This window comes from Dryas octopetala, chromosome 6 (genome assembly GCF_963921425.1).
Source record: "Dryas octopetala chromosome 6, drDryOcto1.1, whole genome shotgun sequence".
NCBI lineage: Eukaryota > Viridiplantae > Streptophyta > Magnoliopsida > Rosales > Rosaceae > Dryas > Dryas octopetala.
In genome coordinates this window covers 3817042-3840791 of record NC_141371.1, presented here as the reverse complement: position 1 = coordinate 3840791, position 23750 = coordinate 3817042, and the positions used below count along the sequence as shown (strand labels likewise).

The following is a 23750-nucleotide window of genomic DNA, read 5'->3' as shown; positions in this document are numbered from 1 at the left end:
AATCCAGACACTTGCAAGATGATCCGTTGGTTTCATTGCAATTGGAATCAAAGGGTATTCCCTTGAGTCAAGGGACTGTAATTAAGAGATGCACTCCATCTTGAATGGGTCGTACCCAAAGTAATAAAACCCTCATTCCATAAATGAATTTGGGTGAAATTATGTTGGGTAATATTTATTATTTATTTACAAATTTTGTTCAACAGTTAAATATATATTATTGACTGCATAGGCGCATATCTAATAGAGGTCGTGTAACGTTTATGGAATTCTCAATATCAGAGGTCTCGATATTGATACGGATTTGAAGAAGTTTTTTTTTTTTTTGGCCATTGGATTTGAAGAAGTTAAACCCAATATAATTGTTTGAACTTTGAACTGATATATAATATATTGTATTAATTGTGTACACTTGTCATAATATAATTAGAGAGACATACCACTGTGCATTGCTAGGTGGTATATCCCCAATACCAAATAATTTCTCCTTGTAGAGATTTACGACCACACTTGCATAGGAGTCCTAGGCCAACTAATTAAGTTACATATTACAAACATATCGATCTTCTCTATATATTATATTCTGATAATACATGAATATCCTAATTAAAGATAATTATATATATATATAAGAAAAAAGCCTTTGGGTTAGTCCAAGTAACGAAAGTGAGTGAGATAATGGTTAAGATGGAAGATCGAGGAGTCGGTCCTTTGCTGACCCAATAAGGAAAAGGAGGAGGCTTGCATTTAGAAAGACAGGGATTGTGTGCAGTTTCTGGGTTGAAGAAATTTTTGGACCCTTCAAGTTAATTAATTTGACTAGTTACTGGTAGCAGATTCAGGCAAGAAACAACATATCTTGGGTAAGAAATTTTTATTCTTTGTGTTAAATTATTTATGAAGATCGAATTAATAGTTTGTATTGACTGATTCTGCGGAAGTTAATTCTTGATTTTGATTTCTGGTATACTTACAATGTTAATTAATTTCTTGAATATATAGAAGTATCCATGCATAGTCATATATTGAATTTTTAATCGGTTAATTTGATCGAGGAAAAGATCAAAGGAGATGCAGAAGAGCATGAGAATTGGGCAGTCATGCAGCAACAACGCAAGGTTGATAGAGCTACCTTCCGAGATCATGACGGACATTTTTTTGAGGCTCGACATTGAATCAGTTCGCAGCATTCGATGTGTCTCTAAGACCTTGTTAAACGTAGTCGACCACCCCGTTTTTGTTAAACTGCTCGCGCCGCGTTTACTTCCTCAACTTATGGTTGTTTGTAGTTCCTCTTCTCCGGAAGGAGACTCAACGACCTTGCTAGCACTGCAACACAATGGCTTCTTCTGGAGAGAGACCAAACCTAAAACTTACTCCACGATTTTCTTTACTGAATTATGGCACGCTTGCAGTGTAGATTTTGTTTTCGGCAACTTGTTTTGCTTTACAAGCATAGCAAAATATGGAGGCCAATGCCTCTTATTCAATCCTCTTATGGGAGGAGAAGTTCTAATACTTCCAACTAGTAATGTCCAACTTCCACCTTATCTCTATGAGAATTGGTACGGCATGGGAGTTGAAGATATAACCAGTACCTACAACTACAAGATTGTTCGTGTTTCTGGAAATACAAAGTACGGCCTCTTGGTGGCCCAAGTTCATGTATTGGGAACAAACTCATGGCGACAGATACCCTCAGTTCCTCCTTGTAATTTAAGTCACAAGAAGGTATCTGCGTATGGAGGCATGCATTGGTTGATTAAAGCAGAAGAAGGCCATGGAGAAGAAAGCCATATAAGAATAGTTTCTTTTGACTTCAACAAAGAGGAGTTCAATTGGACAATTCCTCATCCCACCTTACGAGAATTGACTCGCATCACTCATCTTGATTACTATCACTTGATTAATCTCAAAGGATGTTTGGCAATCGTGGATACTTCTGATGAAAGATATATTGAGGTATGGACGTTGAAAGATTCTAATAAAAAAGAGTGGGTGCTAGATTACAAAATAGATTTCAGAATGTTCTTACATCGTATTCCTCCTATTGATCCTTATGCTCCTTGTCGACTTTTTAAGACTTGCACTTGTGGTGAATGGCAGCATGGCATATTTTTCATGGAAAAGGGTGTCAAAATACCTACTTTTTTCTTTTTGAATCTAAGATTACCTGTTTCCATAGGTTGTTACAAACATGCAAACCTATTGTATGAGCAGCCTATAAGCATGTTCAGTTATACCAGGAGCTTGATTTCCTTAAAAAATTATGGGAATTTGGTTGAAGCAGAATCAAGGTCATGCTGGCCAGCTGGTATACAGGGGCTTGAGGAGTACGTATGGAAATTAGGTTGATTGACCCAGAAGCAATAGTACAATGGATACAGCTTTGTAGGTATGTCATCAGTCATATATATGCCATTTCTAATAAGTTAAAAATAAGTTATATATAACCTTAGATTTCTAATAGATTGTTTAGGTTAAAAACAAGAATTGTAGATTACATGTACAACATTCAGCTACAAGTACACTATTGATTGGCCATATCGCAAATTTCATCTCTAATAAAACATCTTAAACCATTCGCCTTCCTTCCACACGCCTAACAAGGAGTCTAATTACATGTTCCGGCAACATCAAACTTTTATAAACAGGGGCATGTTGATAATTTGGAGAAAGAGAAAATGAGAACTTTGACACAATATGGGAGATTATAATCTTCAGTTGTAGCGTGGCAAATGTTGGGCCTATACACACTCGACTCCCGAATCCAAATGGCATGTATGCTTGGGGATACTTGCATGCCTCAGATAACCCATTTGCGAACCTCTCCGGCTTAAACTCATTGACCTATAAACAAGCTCAATATGCCTATAAACAAAAGTGACCAACATATCACTGCTACCTCTGTCATCGCTCTAGCTCTGTCTCTGAAACTGGTTGTGCTAATTAGCTTGCTATTATTACAAAGCCTTTATAAAGTAGAGGATTGGGAGATCGAGTTCGAGCACAATGACTAAAATGCTAGCCTGCCTTTGATCTGCCAATACGATCCAGTTAGCCGGCGTTTTGTATGCATGTATGCTCATATACTCACATTCTAGTAAACAAATTTTGTAAGTCCCAACATTATTGTTAGATGTTACCGACATATTTAATTCATTATATTTCTACCACATATAACTCTTCTTTTTTGGAATAGAGTACAAGAGGAATGATGATGACAGAATTGAATTTTTGTTTAGTATTATATTAATTATATGGCCTTGAACACATCATGAATCATATTGTCTTCATTAAGAATATTCTGCCGGCGGGACTGAAGCGCAAATCAGTAAGCTCTTGTCTAGAGTATATTGGCTAGTAACCTAGTACAAAGACCTTATTGGCATCGGCATTTCTTAGAAATTAATTTCTGAATTCTAATTACATAATTTTGCTTGGAATAGTTGCAGAGTTATTGTATTGCTAATTTGGTATAATGAAAAATTAGTGCGATATTATTGGATTAGTACACAGGGGCTGGTAGGTGATCAGTGTGATTTGAGTTAATGGATAGGGTTTTGTAGTACAGAATCTACAGATAATTTAAGTTGTGGAAGGGATCATGGTATGAATGCTAATTAACTAGCTAGCAAAATTACAAACAGTGGATAAAGTAGTACCACCATGAACTTGCAGGAAAAAAAAAACAAAAAAATCGTTGAAGGTGTGAGAGGCAAGTAATATTTGTTATTTGAAAATTGGAAATATCTATATATGTGCTACATGTGCTTTATATCTTTCTAATTACAAAAGGAACCAAATCTTGCATAATAGTAACCAACCAAATGAGAAGGGTCCATTTAGATTTCAGCTCTATCTGAAATCAGTACAAACAATCAATGTCACCTTAAACCAGCTATGCATTCCTTACACACGCCTAACAAGGAGTCTAATTCCATGTTCCGGCAACAGCAACATTTTATAAACAGGGGAGTGTTGATAATTTGGAGAAAGGGAGAATGAGAACTTGGGTAGAATATGAGAGAGTACTATTTTCAGCTGTAGCATGGCAAATGTCTGGCCTATGCACAATCGACTCCCAAAACCAAATGGCACGTATGCTTGGGGATACTTGCATGCCTCAGACAACCCATTTGCGAACCTCTCCGGCTTAAACTCATTGGCATCGGGACCCCAATTCTCGGGGTCCCGGTGCAGTGCCGGAATGAATGTCCATATGTGGATGCCTTCCGGCACATCAAAGTCCCCCAACTTCATGTTTGCAAAAGCTTCCCTTGCCATTACGACTCCAGGCCCATAAAGACGCAGGCCCTCTTGAATCACCATTGTCAGCTACATGCATACACAGATTAATGTAGCAAAACCACAATTTTGAACATTTATCAAACACTTGTTAAACATCAATAGAGTAAATAAAACCAGATGAGAATTCTTCTAGTACCGTTTTCAACTTGCGTAATGCATCCGTGTCTTGCAAGCAATGATGCTGTTGATCATCCCCACATACCTCAGCAATCTCGGCACGAGCACGTTGTTGCCATTCTGGGTGCAATGCCATTAGCATCAAGATCCATGATGCTGCAAGAGCAGTGGTCTCAGAGCCTGCAAAGTAGATAGTTCTACAATTGTCCAGAATGAAACGGTCTATTTTATGTTGAGGCATGTCAGTGCTAGTAGCAGCAGCATTTTCTAGTATCATTTGTAATAGGTCCTTTTCAGCTACACCACCACCCAATTGGCTTTCAATCTGACGATCCCTCACTAATTTGAGTAACAAAGCATCCACCTCTTTCCTTAAACTCCTAATCTTCTTGTCATTCTCTGTGGGAAGGAATCTTCATAGCATCACGTAAAAACCACAAATTATTTTTATTAGTATGAGTGAATATGAAAGAGTAATCCTACATTTTGATAAAATTAGTTGACCGCATTATGTGACAAGTGATGTGTTCTGTTTATGATAATATCAATGTAATAAGTGGACCTCACTGGTCACGTAATGTAGTCATCTATTATGATTTAAAAATGTAATCTCTCTAGTATTATTCAATCGAAAGAAACGAGAACCTAAAATTGAGAAACCCAAAGAGCAAACTTGGGTTGGACAAGGCATCCTGCATGACAGAAATCTTTGCAAAAATCTGGTTGCCTTGGGAGTAAGAGCTGCCAAAACAAGCTCTTGATATGATATCTGCAGAGAGGGTCTTCAAATCCTCATCAATCAGCATGTCAACAACACCTCCCTTGCTTTCTAGTATACGCCTCTCCCATGTCTCAATTATTGCCAATGTAGATTCCTCCATCAGACCCACCATGCCCTACAGTTCTTCACCATTTGATCAATTACCACATGCTTTAATTTTAAAGAACAAGAATTTAGACAACTTAAGAATATGTCAAAGGATAAAACTTGTATAAGGTTGTTTTTGTCACATGACAGTGTTGAGTGACAAAAGAACATAATTAAAAAATGGAAAACATTCAATTTTTTTTAATTAACTGGATTGTTTGGTCACTCAACACTGGTCACGTAATATAAGCAATCTCAGAAAAAATTATTCTCGTGTCTTAAGAGTGATTTCTATATATACCTTAACCTTGTTAAGGAAGAATTCGGGAGCGATGAGTTTCCTCTGGTAGGCCCAGTGTTGTCCGTTTGCCCGGATAAGGCCGTCCCCTAGCAGGGGCTGGAATGGCTTACTCAGATATGTAGGTCTACCCAAGTCCATGGAGTTGTGCAGTTTCAGCTCCCTTAACAACTTGGGATCGCTCACATACAGGTGTTGTCTGCTCCCTGTGGAGTACAAGTACACAGGACCTGCATATTCATTAAACCATGATAGCTTTTTGCTCAATCATTTTGATCCAAAGTCCCATGTTCTTAATCATAATTTCTTAAGTTCTGAATGTGGTGTAATAATCATAATAAATCTATCAGTACCAAATTTAGTGAGCATAGTGGGATGCATGTATGCCATTAGGATTGTAAAATGGACTAGACATACTTGGCTAAGGAATTATCCGATCGGACGGATCCTATGCCATTTTGACCATATATAATATGTGTTTGGGCAGGGCCTAACTCAAAAATATCAAGCTCAGATTTGTATGAGCATGTCGGCCCAATTCATAGGAACGGGGCAGACGTAGACCATATCTGCCAAACATATATTATGAATCACGAGCAATCCTTCCATGGGGCATATAAATATAAGGTCGATCTTGTTGTAGAAAGGATGCCCCGTAGGGTATGCGTCGCATGCCATATTAGAGAATTAGTATATGGATATTTGATAGAAGTTGGATCTAGGCCTATAAAGTGACTCATGATCGACCCAAAGTATTGGGTATTTTTTTTTTTTAATTTGAGTTATTTTATAGGCTCAAGTCTCACCTCTATAAGAAACATGATCTATAATGTGCGGTCTATAAATATAATGTCTTAATACTTTATTCTAAATTAAATCAACTAGAAGTGGAGGAAGATGCATGTTTAATGTCATACCATACTCCTTGGCCCATCGCTGGAGGTATGGGAAGATGGAGGGAACCCAGTTGTGGTGGAAACGTTGACAAGAAGATGATGGTTTCTGGTTGATGTCAATGGAAATCTTCTGCATCTCTGGAACATTCCCAAAAATGAATGAAGGTGGTGGCCCTCTGATGCCTTGCTTCCAAAGCACTGATCGAATCCTCATAGGCTTCAGCCACATCTCCTTAAGCAATCTCAAGAACAAGCTCAATATACCTATAAACACAAGTGACCAACATATCACTGCTACCTCTGCCATCTCTCTCTCTCACTCTCTCTCTCTCTCTCTCTCTCTCTCTCTCTCTGAGACTGAGACTAGTGGTTGTGCTAACCTTGCTATTACAAAGGACTTCTTCAGGGCTTTATAGAGTGGAGGATTGTGAGAGAGCACAGTGACCAATTCTAGCCTGCCTTTGATCTGCCAGTGCAGGTTAGCCGGCGTTTTATAATTTATATTCATGTATACACGTGTACACGTGTACAAACATATAATTTGGCAAATCTAGCATTATTGTTAATATAGATGTATACTGACTTATAATTTGGTGCCTAGTGTTATTGGTCATATAGTTGTCACACTCACAGCTCAATTTGTGGGGCAAATGATTATAGTAATAATTAATTCATTCTATTTCCACCTCATATAACTCATTTGATATTCTACTAATATTTTAGTTTTCGACTCCTTTGACAAGCAATAAAAGTTCAACATATGTACCTATATGATGGTACCTATTTGTATCAAACCTTTGTACTAAATTTAAACCTTAAATATTGTTAGGGAAAATTAGATGGTACCTGCTAGGGTCCAAAGCTCATTGGTCACTAATTTTTAATTTGAATGTATGATCAAAACAATGTGGGATGAGAATCATTATTTTCTTTATTAATTAAACGAAAAATTATTGGGTATAACCAATATACCGTCACGTGATATAACCAATCTAACGTGTAAGGATATTATTGGACGTCATGTTTATATTTCTATAGTATAATATTATTAACGTCTATCTATATTATAACACATAAATTAGTTATACCACGTAACAGTATATCAATTATACTAAATAATTTCTCTAATTCAATTTGACATTCTAACCCTTTGATATACTAACTAAATAATTACCAATTTACCCATAACTCTTCTTTTTTGGAATAGAGTAGAAGAGGGATGATGACATGAATGAACTCTTCTATATTATATGGCATTTACACACATCATGATTAGTTTTAAATCAAATTAATTTTATCAGCACTGGCCACTGGGAATCAAATCATCAATGGACCAAAATTATATTATAAAGTCATATACAGAAGCAAGCAAACAAGGAGGTAGTTTATGGCAATTCATATCCGACCAGTTCCAAAAAAAGGGGCGAGAAAGGCAGAAAGTATAAGAAAGACAAATCATATGCTTTCGTGCTCAATCATTTTGCTTAAAATTTGCTGGACAAGCATAAAAGCTGGATAGGCATGGTATCTCTGTTTTTGGGTTTTTTGCCAACTGCCAAGGACCAAACACGTAATCCTTAAAGAGACCAACACATAGTCCTCAATGAGACACCCAAATGGATTCTTGGCCAATTTTGTCAAAAAAAAAAAAATATACATAATATAAAGAATATATGTATTATGTATATATAATATATAAGCATATACAAAAGTGTTCACTTAAAGGACTTAATTTCAATGAGTTACAATACAAAAGTGTTCACTAAAGATTAGATTTATTTGGTAGTCGTTGGGTAGTTTAGTTGGAAGAGTCGTAGAATTGCTTATTCTGCACTCAAATTCAATCTCCCTCCCTCAAATCTATAAAAAAAAAAAAAAAAGTGTTCACTAAAGATTAGATTTATTTGGTAGTTGTTGGGTAGTTTAGTTGGAAGAGTCGTAGAATTGTTTATTCTGCACCCAAATTCAATCTCCCTCCCTCAAATCTAAAAAAAAAAAAAGATTAATTTTATTTGAATGAGTTATTAATTTCATTATCGTGTTAAATTTAACCGTTTAATGTGTTGTTATTCACTTATTTTTTATTTTAAGTCGTAGAACCTCTGCCTATATAGATATCACGATTATTGAATATGGGGACTCCTTTGACTTGTGACTTGTGAGTTGCCGATGCAATTTTGTATCATGAATCATGAATCATGAATCATATTGCCTTCATTAGAATATTCGGCCGGCGGGACTGAAGCGCAAATCTAGAACTGTTTTTCTAGCAAGCATGCATCTGGGCTTATAAAATGGGCCGGGCCTTACTTTATTTTATGAGGTTTTGGTGCTACTCATGGGCCTGGTAATCTTCAAATTCATTAAGTGGGTCATTTGGCTCGGTTGATTTTGGGCCCGTTTGGCACTGCTTTTAAAATTGTCAAAAGCGCTTTCAAATTAGCAAAAGCGCTTTTGATAGCGTTTGGCAAAAATAATTAGAAGTGCTTTTGAGTTATAAAAGCACTTTTAAGGGGTTTTTTGAGAAGCACCTGACAGGTGCTTTCTCAAGAAGCACTTTCAAGTGCTTTTGCATAAACAACTTATAAGTTTTATAAAAATTTATATGTGCTTCTTAACATAAGCGCTTCTGATAAAAGCGCTACTAAATAAAAGTGCTTCTAAGAAGCAGTGCCAAACGGGCTTGTCTTTGCCGATAGGTCAAATGGTCCACTAAACTTCAATGCATATTATATGAGCTATTAAAAATGTAGGGCTCGTCGTTGGAACCGGAATCAAATATTATTTGGGTTTAACCGTATAACATAATATATAGGGTTAAATACAAAAATAGTCTACAAATTTTACAGTGCATCTCAATTTGGTCTACTAACTATAAAAAGTGTCAATTTGGTCCACGAACTTTTCAAGTTGTACCAAAACAGTACAAACGTTAACTTTCATTGAAAAATTTAACGAAAATTGGTCATGTGTACAACAAGTGACCACATTTTCAGAGGCATTTTAATCCGTTCATCACATTTTCATGTGACCAATTGTGTTAATTTTTGGATGAAAATTAACATTTGTACTGGTTTGATACAACTTGGAAAGTTTGTGGACCAAATTGATACTTTTTATAGTTAGTAGACCAAATTGAGATTCACTGTAAAATTCGTGTACCATTTTTGTATTTAACCCTAATATATAAGTATATAGAGAGTCTATAAAATTTATAGGGTTGACAATTGTCTCACTCGCTTAATATGGTAAGACTCTAAAATAACTCAAGATGTTTGTTCAAATGAAATTTTACAGTGGGCAATTGCAGCCTGAATTGAGGTTTCTCTTGCATACACTTTACTCTCACAACCTGTAAACTCATTGTGAAGTGGCGATGACTTAATAGAACTTGGGCAGCTCATTGTTCTTCTTTCTTTGCGACCAACCACGCCTGTGCTCATACTACTTCCTATGGCTTCGAAAACCCCTCTAACCGCGCTTAAGTTGATCTCCAACACCCTCGATTTCTCGCCTCCTAAGACTGATTCCGATGATGACGAGCAGTTTTTGATGCCGCACTTATTGCGCTGCTTCTTTTGTACCAACCATTTGTCCAAAGGCTTCTTCACCAGCTTCTGATTGTACTCAAGACTACTTTCTTTTGATTTCTTTTTGTTGGTTTTGCGTCCATTTTTCATGTGACCTTTATGATCAGGAGAAGCCACTTGCCGGGGCTTCACCAATGAAGTAACCAGTGTTCCGAGATTCATGGCACGAAACTTGAACAGCATTTTCATGATTCCACCATTTATTGAGCTCCTCATGTTTGATGCTTTCCTAATTAATTAATTGATGCAACAATTCATGCCACATATATAGTAAACAAATTAATAATTCATCTCCAAATTATACAAACTAGTTAAATCAACAAAACTATTTATTAGCAGATCATATTGTTAAGGGTTTTTTTTCATATTTAGTACCTGAACTTTGACCATTGTCTTAATGTGGTACCTAAACTTTTATATATTTGTCCCAATTGAGTACCTAAACTTTTATTTTGTGTCTAATAGGTACCAAAATGAATTCCTGTTAAAATTATCAACAAAAGTTAGGGGCAATATAGTCATTTCAAAAAATTTATTTTTTAATTTTAATTTTTAATTTTTTTTGTTTGTTGTGTGTTTTTTTTTAAATAATTTTAAACATATAAAGAAAATAATTAAAATATACTTTGACTATATTGCCCCTAATTTTTATTGACAATTTTAACAAAAATTCATTTTGGTACCTATTAGACACAAAATAAAAGTTTAGGTACTCAATTGGGACAAATAAAAGTTTAGGTACTCAATTGGGACAAATAAAAGTTTAGGTACCACATTAAGACAAGGGTCAAAGTTTAGGTACTAAATATGAAATAAACCCTATTATTAATCAAATATCTCATAAAGATTTAATATATCGTCGGAATTTATATATACAAATAGAAATTGCTCTTTACTTATCTTTTTTTATTTTTTTATTAATGAAAAATTGACGTTTCGATCCTTTATTAAAAAAAGACTAAGTATTGCTACTAAACTAAATCAAAATCATCATTGGCTATCTTATTTTTGTTTGACTTATATTACAAATCTTAGAAATTACAAATTACAAATTAAAAAACTTATAATTATATTAATGTTCACCTACACATATAACATATATAATAGCTACCAACAAACAAACTGTATATAGCATTATTAAGTGATTAATTTGTTTTACCATACCTGCTCCGTACCAAGTCACCGTTGTCGACGTGGATGGGCACCGGCAATTGGTGATGACCAATACTACTATCATCCTGAGCACCGTACTTGGTGGCGGTCTCCGACGGCGGCGACCAGAGACTAAAGAGCAACGTGTTGACCAGGCGGTTGACTGCGGGCAATCTCCCTCTCTTTCTTCTGTGCACGCTTGAAGAGTCAACACCAGACCCCTCCACCGGACCACTACGACTTCTAGTAGACGACGCTGAAGATGACGTCGTCTGGTTTACTGCTTCGGTGGTATTCTCATCAGATGCGACAATGTTGATGTTGTCATCTTGGATATAATTAGGGAGAAGACTTGACGAAAACGATATACGCAAGTAATCAGTTCCATAGTGTATGTCTCCCTCATGATCTTCTCCATCATGGGTTGGCTTAGAATGGTGATCAAAAGCAATTTCAATGTATGATTCATCGTTGTCTCCATCGTCGTCGTCGGTGAAATGTGAGAGAGAGGGGAAGTTCAAGTCCGTTGACTCGGAGCAGCTGAAGGAGAAACTTCCTCCATGGTTCAGATCTCGCAGATCCGTACTACTCATCGCACTTTCCATCGCATGTGTTTGAAGCTAGACCTAGACGATAAAAAATAATTAGATATAATTAATTAAAATTATATAGAAGATGAGGGGATAGAGATGCTTAACTGCATGTGCATGGAGGAAGGACGGAGGAGATCGGGTCCTCTTCCCAAATGTGCAATCGAAGCTTAACTTAGCTAATAAAATTGCTGTGTGACCGGCCAGCTAGCCCGTCACATTTTATAATAAAGTCATCAATGTGGACCGTCCAAAGTTATTTTATTTTTAATATAAGGTTTGAAAATTCAAACCCACGTATGCATACTACAAACCAGAGAGCCCGTGGACTCCTCCACAGACAAGTGGTCCAAAGTTGGGTGCTTGTTACGCCATCAAATTAAAATTAAGAAACGATCCGATCCAATCCCCAAACCATGCAATAAATTTGAAATTTATTAGCCCCTAAATTGCTCCACGAAATCAATTTTATTGTTGTTGCTAACGAGTGGTATTCATGAAAACATGATATACGACCCCACTTATTAGTTAGCTAGTCAAAGAGATGACTATGGTTGAATAACCAATTGGCACATGAAGACACACAGTAGCTACTAGCTAGCCTCAAAACAACTCATTTTTCCTCTAGATTTTTTTTTTTTAAATGTCATTCCGCAATTTGAGCCAACCCAATCTCTTAGTTAAGTTATAATTGTGTCATGTTGCAACATAATTGCAAATTTTTATTTTGCTTACGTCTGGGTTTGGCCTATCTTCAATCTAGAAACCCAGGCTCAGGGTCTGGTCCCTTAAAGGCATTTTGTCTCCAATAAAAGGGGCATATTTATATATAAGCAAGCAGCACGTACTCACGAACATTGAACGCTCCATCGATCAGGTGTATTCGATCTGTAATGAATTAATGATGAAAAGTGCTTCAAAACTACAAATCTGGACCTACATTAATTTTCTTCTTTTGTCCAAGTTTTACCTAGCTAATTTAATTAATTAATAACCAATTATCAAGCCCTAGACATGAGGATTTTATCAGACTCATTACACTATCTATTACAGCAATTTAGCATATGGGAAATAAATTCTATTTGCTAATGTGATTTGGTACATCATCTTCAATTACTACTTGAGGCTAAACAGTGTTGTCTCACCGGCCTGCATGGTTTACAGGTTGTTGAAGATGGTTACGAATTCTAACAAAGTATTTTTATGCCATCTTTACACATCATTGATGTTCTCAGTTGAATATGCCATATATCTTCTTGCATTTGTAAAATGAGATATGATATTCTGACAAAGTATATTTATTTCAATGCTACAATACTAATTAAAATACTAATTAACCGACATGTTGGCTTTTTTATTTCAAATCCTAAAGTTAGAGATTCTTTGAAGCACTGAAAGAACAGAATTAGATATATGGTTCCCAAATTAAGTACTTTAATATTGAACGTACTTTTAACATTAAAAGTACCAGATCGAGCAGAAAAATGCTAAAACATGAAACACAATTTACTTACAATCCAAGGTTCCAAACAATAGTTGAAAAATGAAGTGCCTAAATTCATCTAGTACGTACATATCAGATTTCATACAAAGTCACTCCATATCATTTTGAATGTCACTTCTTAGCCGCCTGCACTGCACGGCATGCCAAGTATTAACAAAATTCATTCAGACACTGAGCTAGAATCGAAAGAGCAATCCGATTGCCAGTGCTAGGACTAGCTACATTGCTCATAGGCAATAATCATGATCCTAAATAATGAAACTTGGAAGCCCAGCAAATTAATACATTAATTGTTGAACCAAGCATTTTTCCCCTTAAGGATTTGTATACTCAACCCAAATTTAATTTTTTTTTTAATTTTTTTTATTCAAAAAAAATTATTATTTTTTAAATTTAAGGAAAAGACGAAAATACCCCTGCTATTTTGACAGAAAAACTAATGGAGGTACTATTTTGACACAAAATGAAAGTTGAGGTACTTTTTTTGAAGTTTTCAAAGTTGGGGTACTAAATTGATACAAAATGAAAGTTGAGGTACTTTTTTGTAAGTTTTCAAAATTGGGGTACTAAATTGAAATAACATATAAAATTGAGGTACTAAATTGTAATTTGCTCTAAATTTTTTATGCTATAGAAAATGTAAAAGATTTGGTTAAAAATAGCATCAGTGTAAGTCATGCAGGAAAAACATTGACCATTATGCTCATATATAGGCTGGTGCTGGCAGATGAGAGATCGAGTGGCAAAATACAGTATAACTTGGTAAATTATACCCAAAACTCACATGACTTAAAAAACGATGTGCAGGCTAAAACATATACTATTTGAATAAGGTTCCAGGCTTCCAGCAGAGTGAAGTACGTTGAGAAGCTCATATGGTCCAAAGAAATCTACGGCTTTCGTAATTCTACGGCTTAAACTTATTAGCATAAAGGAATGTGCATATGTGGATACCTTTCGGCACATCAAAGTCCTCCAGTTCTTTAGTATGAGAGTGACAAAATTAAATTTGAGGGAGGGACGTTGGCCTCTTGCATCCATATATACACTGATTGAACTGCTGCGTCTGACCAGCCCCAACCCGGAAAAGGATTGGAAATGATAATAATGTTTAATAATTATTATCGCAAGAGATAAGGTTAAAGTACTATTACCTTCATTACAGTCATTTTCGATATGGTTATAAGGTTAGAACAAAAAATTAGGACAGTGCTATATACGTGCTCAATTTCATTTTAACTAGTTTGACATGCACATGTCATATATATATAACTGCATATAGTGAGAACTACACATGTCATCCAATTTCATTTTTGTTTAACCGATTTTTGTATTTATCATTTTATCCTTAAAATGTTTTGGCACATTGACCATAATTTGTACGCTACGGTCACCATGGAGTTAAACATGCAAAAAGCTAAAAAGGGGACCGAAAAGTATAAAATTGAAATTGGAAAAGGAAATTTAAATAGTCAGTAAAACTGGTGGGGTGCCTATTTCAATCCTTGTAAATGAAAAAGAAACAAGAGCCGAGTCAGCAGATTTGAATTTTTGAACTACTCAATTTTGAGAGAGAAGACCTTTCCTTTTATCTTGGAAGTTTCTTGCACTAATTTATTTATAACAGGAAAATGAATTGTAAGTGCCATGGTGTTGACATGTTTTTCAATTGCTTTACTCATTCGAAACAGAGAAAATCTTTTACGGTCTTATATTTTGTTAATATTAACTTTTTTTTTTGTTGCAAATATGAGTTTTAAAAATTAACGTTCTGGTTATGAAACTACACTGCAAAATAAAAATAATAAGAAAAAAGATTAAAAAAGAATGTAGCTAGCATTTTTCTTTATTTTGAGAAGAAACAAAAAGAAGTTTAATTATAAACATATGAAATCCAACTTTAACCAATCATATATTCATGACAAATTGACAATCAATGTCATGGAAATTAAGGGAAACCTGAGAAAATTGAAGACACTGAAGACATGATGGAGCCACATGTGATGAGCATGCAAATTAAGGATTATACGATAACTGGCCGGGGACATACGACAACGTACGGCATGCATATTACATGTTAAACGACATGCATATATATAGCATGCGAATATCGATCGGTCAAGCGGTGGGAACAAGAACAGTAGTGCGCATCATGTCCTTAAATTCGAACAAGTCAACGAGGCCGTCGTGGTTTCGGTCAACGGAGGTGATCATCTGCTGGACTCTGCCAATCTCATTGCCTTCGGCGAATCCGAGCTTGGACAGCACTGTCTGCAGCTCCTTGGCCGATATGTAGCCATCGCCGTCCTCGTCGAACACCTTGAACGCCTCCCTCAGATCCGACTCCTCCTGCAACCTCTTCGCCTCCTCCTCGTCGTCCACGGAGGTCTCCGCCTCCGCATTGACAAGGTCATCGTTATTGTCTCCGAAGTAGGCATCATCCAGGGACTGGTGGAGGGACACGAAGTCCTCGAAGGTGAGGCCGTCGTTTCCGGGCCGGATGTAGCCCCGGATGACGGCCTCGAGGTCGGAGGCGTCGGCGTCGAGGCCGAGGAGCGCCAGGGCCTGGCTGATCTCGTGGACGCTGATCATGCCGTCGCAGTTCTTGTCGAAGACGTCGAAGATGCGCCGGAGGCGGAGGGAGTTCAGGCTGTTGGACCGGAGGGCGCGGAATGAGGCCGACGCCGACATCGTCTTGCTGAGCTGGCGGCGTAATTTAGAAGGAGAGGCGTCGCCGCCGCTTCTACAAGTGTCGGCTGCTGTTTCCATGACTTAATTCTTCTGGATCTCCCCGACCCGGCCTGAAGATATATATATATATATATATTAGTTAAATTAATTTGACTATTTTTAAATAAATATAATTAATGAGTGGGATGAAGAAACGAAGAGGAGGCAACAGCAACCTGTTGCAGGGAACGAAATTACAAGATATAGAATTTTGGTTGGCTTCGCGTTTGGTCCTCTATCAGAGAGGTGGCTATATTATAAGAGATGGTACGCGTTTGGCGGGCGTTGATCATTTTTCCCACTTGGTCAAATTGTTGATTTGGTTTGCAATTTTGCATGCATGTGTCTGACGTATATATTACGGTATTACCATTACAACTATACAAGTCGTCCATTGACTTTGGAATAAGATCTAGAATGTACAAACACACTTGACCACGAAAAAGGATATACAAACCGACAAACAAACTAGTTGAATTTTGGCGAAACATCACGTTCTCGCCACTAGTTTCAGGTAACCATCCATCATTTATATGGCGGTCCATTGTTGGCTACCATGACTAGTTAATTAGTTTTCTTATAACCAAAAGCGAAATTTCATATTTTTCAATGAGTTTTTGTTCTTCTTTGAAAGGTTTAACTATTGACCGTTTAAAAAAAAAAAAAAAAAAAAACTTAAGTTTATCGATCTAAAGTTATTTTGTTTTTTATTTATAGACAGTCTATTTTTCTCTCTCTATACGAATCATCTTCTCATTTTTTTTTTCTACTTCTTGATCTATAATTAAACAACCAAAAATTAAAATATTACCAAGCAAAGCCTACGATATGTACTATTAGATGATAGTGGATCGATCCTTTATGGTATAGTCATTAATGGGAAATGTCTTTTTTCCTTTTTATTTTTTTGGCAAAGGGAAATGTTTTCTTTAATTCGCTGATGAGATGAGAACAGAAGAAATGTTATGCAAGGTCAGATTAATTAAGAATGCTGTGAAGTGCAAATATTTCCAAGTACACTTAATTATTGTGGGAGCAAATTTCCACAAGTGATTGAATAGATTGAAATGAACTACAAAAGAAAAGATCTAGAGATCAATAGGGCACTAGTGTGGTGTATGTTGCATGTACAAGATTAGCAGTCGATATATATAGAGTTAAGCTCTTGGCAACCACCACTTCCACATGGTGGCCCCGGAATGGTCAAAGATTTGAACCCCTCTTCTCTCTTAAACGTTGTTTAAGGACTGATGGAGGTAATGGGTGGTTATCGGAATTGCATCGATATCCTACTTGACCATGGAAATCTCTCGTGATCAGTCAATTTCTCTCATTAATTTAAATTGATTTGCTCATCAGTTTAGGCACGAAAGGTTTCAGCCTTGTTGGGCTTATCCTTCTACCGTCTTCATAATTTAAGGCCCACTTAACCATGTCTGTTCAAGTAGTGGGCCTTTAGACTCCAGAGTGATGGAGCTCAAACAAGGCCCAAATGCGAGACCTCAAGCCCAAAAGCATGAACTGGCTTTCGTAGTCTCCGTTGAGTCAAAACTGCTACACGGAATTCAACTCGTCATTCTCGCGTTCTGCCAAGGGTACTTTTGTCCACTTGAAGTGATATAAGACAAGTGGCATTCTCTCAATGAGGAGAGATTGTTTGGTGTGACCATACACCGTCACGTGGTGTAACCATACACTGTTATGTGGTGTAATCAATCCAACGTGTCATAATATAGATAAATGTTATTAATATTGTACCTTAGGAGAGATAAACATATCGTCCAACAATACTCTTACACGTTGAATTGGTTATACCACGTAACGGTGTATCGGTTACACATCATAGCAGTATATCGGTTACACATTAAAAATTCTCCTCAATGAGACAAACCAATTCCCACCCATTGGTAAGAAGTGAGTATTAACTAGTCATATTTTTCTGACCCAAAAAAAAAAAAAAAAGCTAGCCATATTTTCCTTATTTATTCCTCAAATTTGATGATAAGTTTGGGAATAGTGCTCCCATATGGTAAAGTTTAAATTTTCCTAAGTATTTCTAATTATTCCATCTTATATAAGGAATATTATTTATTTATCTGTTCCCTCCAAAAACATATTTCCCACCAAAATTTCCCTCCAAAATCTAATTTATCCTTAATTTTGATGATAAAATTGAGTAAAAAAATTTAATTTAGGAAATAACACTCGATTTGGTAAAGTTTATTTTTTCCTAAATCTACCTTTCTAAGAATTCCCATCTTATATTAGGAATATCATTTATTAATAATTTGTTCCCTCCAAAACTGAATTATTTCCCTCCAAAATTTAGCTCAGTGACAATAAGTATAATACCACTCCCCGCTTGTATTCATACACTCCTTCAAAAAAGAGTGCAACAAATTGATAAAAGGAATTTAATTTGATGGGAGTTTTGCTCGTAATTAGCTAATGTTTGTGATAAATAATAATTTTTTATTTTAATTGGAAGCTTAATGTTACTATTAGGGAGGAATGTTTAAGGAGTGAGTTGCGTAATGCGTAGTTAGTGGGGTCCGGAATCCGGATCTTTTGATTGAGATAGAAAACTCTATTTTTCTTTTTTCTTTTATTTTATGGATTGTTGGAAACTTGGAGGAGCACTCACACTCAGATCTATTAAACTGGAGTGGCGTGGACAGAGACAAACTCAAGACTTTAAAACACAGTAACAACCCAACAACGCACACGACCGAACTCGGAAACAAAGACAGTGAGTGAGTGAGAAGTTGTAGTCTTTTTGTTCAACACCCCCTTTCACTCTTCACGTTTCACAAACGCGCTTTTGGCTTTTGGCTTTTGGCTTTTGGCTTTTGAAGCTTCACCAAGTAACTACTCACCATTCACCTCCACCTCTCTCTCTCGTTGCGGCGGCTGCTTCTGCTTCGACTGTTCTCAAACTCCGCTCTTTCTCAGGTACTCAGAAACTCTTTCTTCGTAGTTTTATTCATTTATGTTTGGAACTGAAGACTCGAAGCGTCTTCCTTGGCTTTGAATCGAACTTTGTCGTTTTGGGGATTTTCTTTGTCGTTTACATTTTATTTTCATTCACACTGTTATATGTTCTGTTTCGTTCCTAGGGTTTTTAGTTCCCCAAATACTGAATTTTGTTATGCGTTTGATTCGAAGCTTTAATCTTCATTCGTTGGTTTAGATATTGTATATCACCTTCACGGCATATGTTAGATTTCTTAACGTTATTACTGCTCTAATTTCATTTATCCCCAACCTCTTTAATACAAGTTCGACTGTTTCACATGGGTTTTATCTGAATTTGATTTCTGTTTTAAAACTCCATAAGAGAGTGATTTTGCTGCCAAATTATAGTTTTACTAATCCAGTTCAGTTCCCCATTTTCAGCTGCTGTGCTGCCCTCTCCCTTTGTTTCAACCAATGGGTTCTGGAGCTTGTACCTATGAACTAGGCGAATGCGAGCAAAACTCTCAAACGATTTTGGAAAAATTGGATAAAGCTAGGGTTGTGGGGTCGCAAAAGGATGCTGTTGAGCCACAAGTGGCATTGGTGGCTGACGGGACAGCTTCTCTCAGTCCTATTACTCCGGATTCAGACCGAGAGAATGGGGATTTCCCCATTGATTTGAAATCTCCGCCCTCGTTTTTAAAGAAACCGCCAAACGTAACTTGCATCAAGTCCAACACCAACAGAAATGGGGATGCCCCATTTGGGTTTTCTGATGTTAGCAGCCCCAGGACGCCAGAGGACGGTGTCTTTGATCCCTTTGCCCCTGGTCCGGATGACCTGGTGTTGGCTCCCCAGTGTAAAAAATTTATCAGCAAGTCCAGGAGCGTGGTTGCTCGTCAGCTTAATTTTGATTCTCCGGTCAAAATTTTGGAAGGTCGGATTTGTGCTGATGATGTGGAATCCATTTCGGATGAAGAAATGTTTGAAGCGGTGTATGAAAATCTATTGGAAGCTATTGTATCCAAGCAAACTGAGGGAGCTTTTGCTGAATGTTCAAGGAAAGATTGGGATTCCGATGACTGTAAAACACCTCCTCTGGAACAACGTCTAAATGGAGTTGCTGAAACTTGTCCTGGTGCTCCGTTGAGGCCAGCAGGGAAATCAAGGAAAATTGATTTGGAGTTAATAAGAAGGCTCGAATTCTGACACCAATTGACTCGTGCAGTTATATGTGGTGAATTTGCCAGAATACCGGTACTTCTTTAATTATTCTAACTTTTGCCCCTATCTGTGGTTCTTAGAGAATATGTTTACTAGGGATCAACTCTCTTTGTCTCTGACCAAGTTTATACAGTAGTCAGTAGCCCTAGCATTGTATAGTAGTCGTTGACAATTTTTATATTTTCAGACACAGAGAAGACATCATTTAAATTTCAACATTGGCTAGTAGTCCTCTGTTTTTTCCCAGTATTTAAATCAAGGGAAGGCATAAAATAGAGGTCTTCCTACCTCATCCATCATATACTGAATTTAGTCTTGTTCAATAGCCGACATATCAAATTGACAAATTCTGTATGCCAGGATGATGGAGCTATAATTTGATGACCAGGATGAGTGTCTGTGTATTTTGCGTAACTTTGAATTTATTGGATGATAAGAATGGGGAAACTGATTGAATGAAGTTGTTTTCTTCTTGGTTAGTTGGTAATTTTTAGTTTATAGAAGTCTGAAACAGGTTATTTTGTGTTTTTGATCAAGGATGTTAGCAGTGCCAGGTGTGTTACAAACAAGGCTACTCTATTTATTATCCTTGGCCTTGTTTAACTTTTATCTCTGGCTCTTGTATCTTTTCCTCAAGAATGAATTTATTGTTGCCAGTATTGATGTTGTTGGATAAGGTATATTGAAAGTGGTATTAGTATTCATGAGAGAGAGAGAGAGAGAGAGAGAGAGAGAGAGAGAGAGAGAGAGAGAGAGAGAGAGAGATTATGAGAAATTTATTCCTTGTGGAATAAATGGCCAATGGAGTGGCTCCGCCAACGGAGTGGCTCCGCCAACGGAGATTATAATAAATTTGTCCCTCATGGAGTCAAAATTATGGTCCTTGTTAGCATGTGACGTTACGTCGGATAGAAAGAAAAATCTATCTAAATCAGGAGAGAGATAAAGAGAGATTAATATGAACATTGTTTTCACATGAATCTTGCGTGTGATCGTTTCCATCACAGGAAAACACATTGGTTTTCTCCATGTTTTTCTGAGAGTTGTATCTCTTAGCAAGCCCTTTGTCATAAAATGGAAACCAGTTGGTTAATATGCCATGAGAAATGAATGTTAGCAAATTGATATTTTTCTTAAATTTTTTCCTTAATTTTGCACTTTGTTGAAGAATGTAAATTGTTCTTTAAAATGAAATTTATGGCATTATGTTTTCTGCTCTCTGTCTTAGGAAAGGTTGTAGATTATATTTAGCATTGTTAATTCCTTATTACAATTTGTGATTGTATTGCTTGGATGTCATATAACTTGATTGTTTCTAACAATTGTTATGACGATTCAAACCATATCATCATATTTTCACATCAAGTATAAGGTAGATGTAGTACTGAAAGCAGGATTAGAAGCTGTTGGCTTTCATTTCCCCTCCCCTTCTGGTCTATAAGTTGATACACATACTCATGAATAAGTTTCTCAGGTTGTTGGCAAAAGGTTCACGGGTGGGTATTTGATGTTCGGCTTGAGTCATTGGTGGGTAGGGTTAGAAAGGTGATCTGTCAGTTGTTGGCATGTGCCTACTGATATCATATAATGCATAAAAAAGATTTGTATGCAGGAACCAATTAGGCCCGTGAAGTCACTTCGTTCGCAAATCTAGATGATATAAGAATAATGATTTCTTCTGGTTTATTTTCTCTTCATGCATCAAAACAAAATAAGTAAGAGTTAAAAAAGGCCTCACAAAAGTGTAAATAAGCCGGATCTATATTCAGTCCAACTCAAGTGTGTACATCCTCTGACCCACTATCTGAAAAATTGTAACAAAAACAAATGCAAGCTGATGACTTTGTGTAAGATTTGCCCCTCTCCTCCCCATTAAGGATAGCAAAGTATATGACTGCTGAAATTCCTCCATGGCAGCATAACAACTGTGTGTGATCCATCTTTCTGTAGAGTAGATTCCATTGAGTTTTGTAATTGTTTCAGAGAGGACTTGCTGGAACAAAGCCATAATTGTTTCACCCATGAGTTAAATTTGATTCACTCATCAGAACTTGGTCTTGCTCTTACAAACTTGGCTCCGCACCTTCATGTCAGGAAAGCCAATGGTCACTTGGCATTCAGATTCAGCCTCAACATGTTTCTTGATGAAACCCAAGAAGGTGACTCTGCCTGGAATCACCGTACGGGTTTCCATGACAAATTGCCCACTCAGCAAGTCGTTGATCAAACTGCTCATGTCGGAAGCCAAGCGATCCGCCTGTACTGTGAGCCGGCAAGGGAGCGTGGCGTTGCCCCTTGCTGGAATGAGACCTGGGTACAGGTCCGCGTCTCCCACCTGCTTGCCTTGATACAAGATGAAGCTCTTGCCCGCGCCGTGCTTGAAGCTGGCATGGTTTCGGTTCTGAACAAGAAGCATGAGGTCGAGGGTGATATTGAGTTCAACTTTAATGGCAGGGAATGAGATGCGAGGAGCCACGCCATCCACGGCGGCGGAGAGGATCAGGGTTCTTGGCTGTTTTGGCTTGAACACCGTGAGGGCGAGAATGAGGACGATGATGATGAGCAAGATGAGGAAGAGGAGAAGAACCCCAAGTGCGATGAGACAAGAGCGGTGCTTTGGCTTGGTGGGTGTTGTGTCGTTTGCTGTCATGGTTGGTTGTGATATTGCAGAGGTTTGAATGTTGATGTTGTTGTTGTCGTTGAGAGTAGAGAGAGATAATGATGATGATGATAAGGAAGAAGGTAAAAGAGTTGATGAGAGCGAGTGAGATTTCCAATTTGTAGTTGGGGGAAGAGGGCCTCGATTTAATGCAACAATTCAGCGGCCAGCTATATATCTAACAACTAACTGATATCAGGATTCTTAGGTCATGACCTTTTAATTGCTTCTCCACAGTCCAAATCAGAACCACCTTGTTATTTGTTTATATATTTGTTTAACCTAGCAAATTAACGAATTTTGTTATGGGAGTTGTCACAACACTCAATATTTATCAGGGAGTTAGAATCCTATGATGTTTTTTTATTTGTGTTGATATTGTTTTTACGACTAAAACTACCACGTGATTTTATACAATTCAATATAAATTTTATAAGCCTCTAGGCTCTAACTTAATTTTTAAATTCCATAACTATGTCATTTAGACATAAATACAAAATCGAAATGAAACAAATCAACAAGGATCCTATTTCGCAGCTTAATTACAGTCTTACTTGCATTCATAGTATGATTTGAACATTTTCTCGAAGAAGGCAGTTTTAAATGCTTAATTATTTTTCTCATTTGCCGTGCATGTCTTCCTGAACTTGTGAATGTCCTTAATTACTTCCTTTATTATTAATTAAATTACTCAAATAAATCCAACTGTATCTTGAATTCGCCATTAACAATAGGATCAGCACCATAAATACTATGATTCCAATTAAGAACCCCAATCACACGATTCACACCACATGGCAGACCCCAATTACTTCTGCAATCTCCACACAAAGCTATTTTGTCTTTCTTACGTTAC

General features: G+C 36.9%; 5 protein-coding genes across 5 annotated transcripts; 1 reads left to right on the top strand and 4 right to left on the bottom strand.

The window, feature by feature from the left end:
- Positions 1-3912: 3912 nt before the first annotated feature.
- LOC147281262 (cytochrome P450 714A1-like) lies at positions 3913-6797 on the bottom strand. The gene is made up of 5 exons (XM_086249157.1): positions 6512-6797; positions 5598-5824; positions 5074-5324; positions 4448-4841; positions 3913-4338 (listed from the first exon to the last, which is right to left on the bottom strand). Exons 1-5 carry the CDS (start codon positions 6795-6797, stop codon positions 3913-3915), a joined length of 1584 nt encoding a protein of 527 aa, XP_086105283.1.
- Positions 6798-9714: 2917 nt separating this feature from the next.
- LOC147281261 (uncharacterized) lies at positions 9715-11984 on the bottom strand. The gene is made up of 3 exons (XM_086248881.1): positions 11931-11984; positions 11245-11858; positions 9715-10309 (listed from the first exon to the last, which is right to left on the bottom strand). Exons 2-3 carry the CDS (start codon positions 11835-11837, stop codon positions 9757-9759), a joined length of 1146 nt encoding a protein of 381 aa, XP_086105007.1. The 5' UTR covers positions 11838-11858; positions 11931-11984; the 3' UTR covers positions 9715-9756.
- Positions 11985-15255: 3271 nt separating this feature from the next.
- CML42 (calmodulin like 42) lies at positions 15256-16356 on the bottom strand. Its single transcript, XM_086248035.1, has 2 exons — positions 16233-16356; positions 15256-16127 (listed from the first exon to the last, which is right to left on the bottom strand). Exon 2 carries the CDS (start codon positions 16093-16095, stop codon positions 15445-15447), a length of 651 nt encoding a protein of 216 aa, XP_086104161.1. The 5' UTR covers positions 16096-16127; positions 16233-16356; the 3' UTR covers positions 15256-15444.
- Positions 16357-18762: 2406 nt separating this feature from the next.
- LOC147281259 (uncharacterized) lies at positions 18763-20799 on the top strand. Its single transcript, XM_086248540.1, has 2 exons — positions 18763-19008; positions 19453-20799. Exon 2 carries the CDS (start codon positions 19486-19488, stop codon positions 20218-20220), a length of 735 nt encoding a protein of 244 aa, XP_086104666.1. The 5' UTR covers positions 18763-19008; positions 19453-19485; the 3' UTR covers positions 20221-20799.
- A 982-nt stretch (positions 20800-21781) lies between these two features.
- LOC147281258 (uncharacterized) lies at positions 21782-23207 on the bottom strand. The gene has a single exon (XM_086249037.1). The coding sequence runs from the start codon at positions 22883-22885 to the stop codon at positions 22280-22282; it is 606 nt and encodes a 201-aa protein (XP_086105163.1). The 5' UTR covers positions 22886-23207; the 3' UTR covers positions 21782-22279.
- Between the last annotated feature and the right edge of the window lie 543 nt (positions 23208-23750).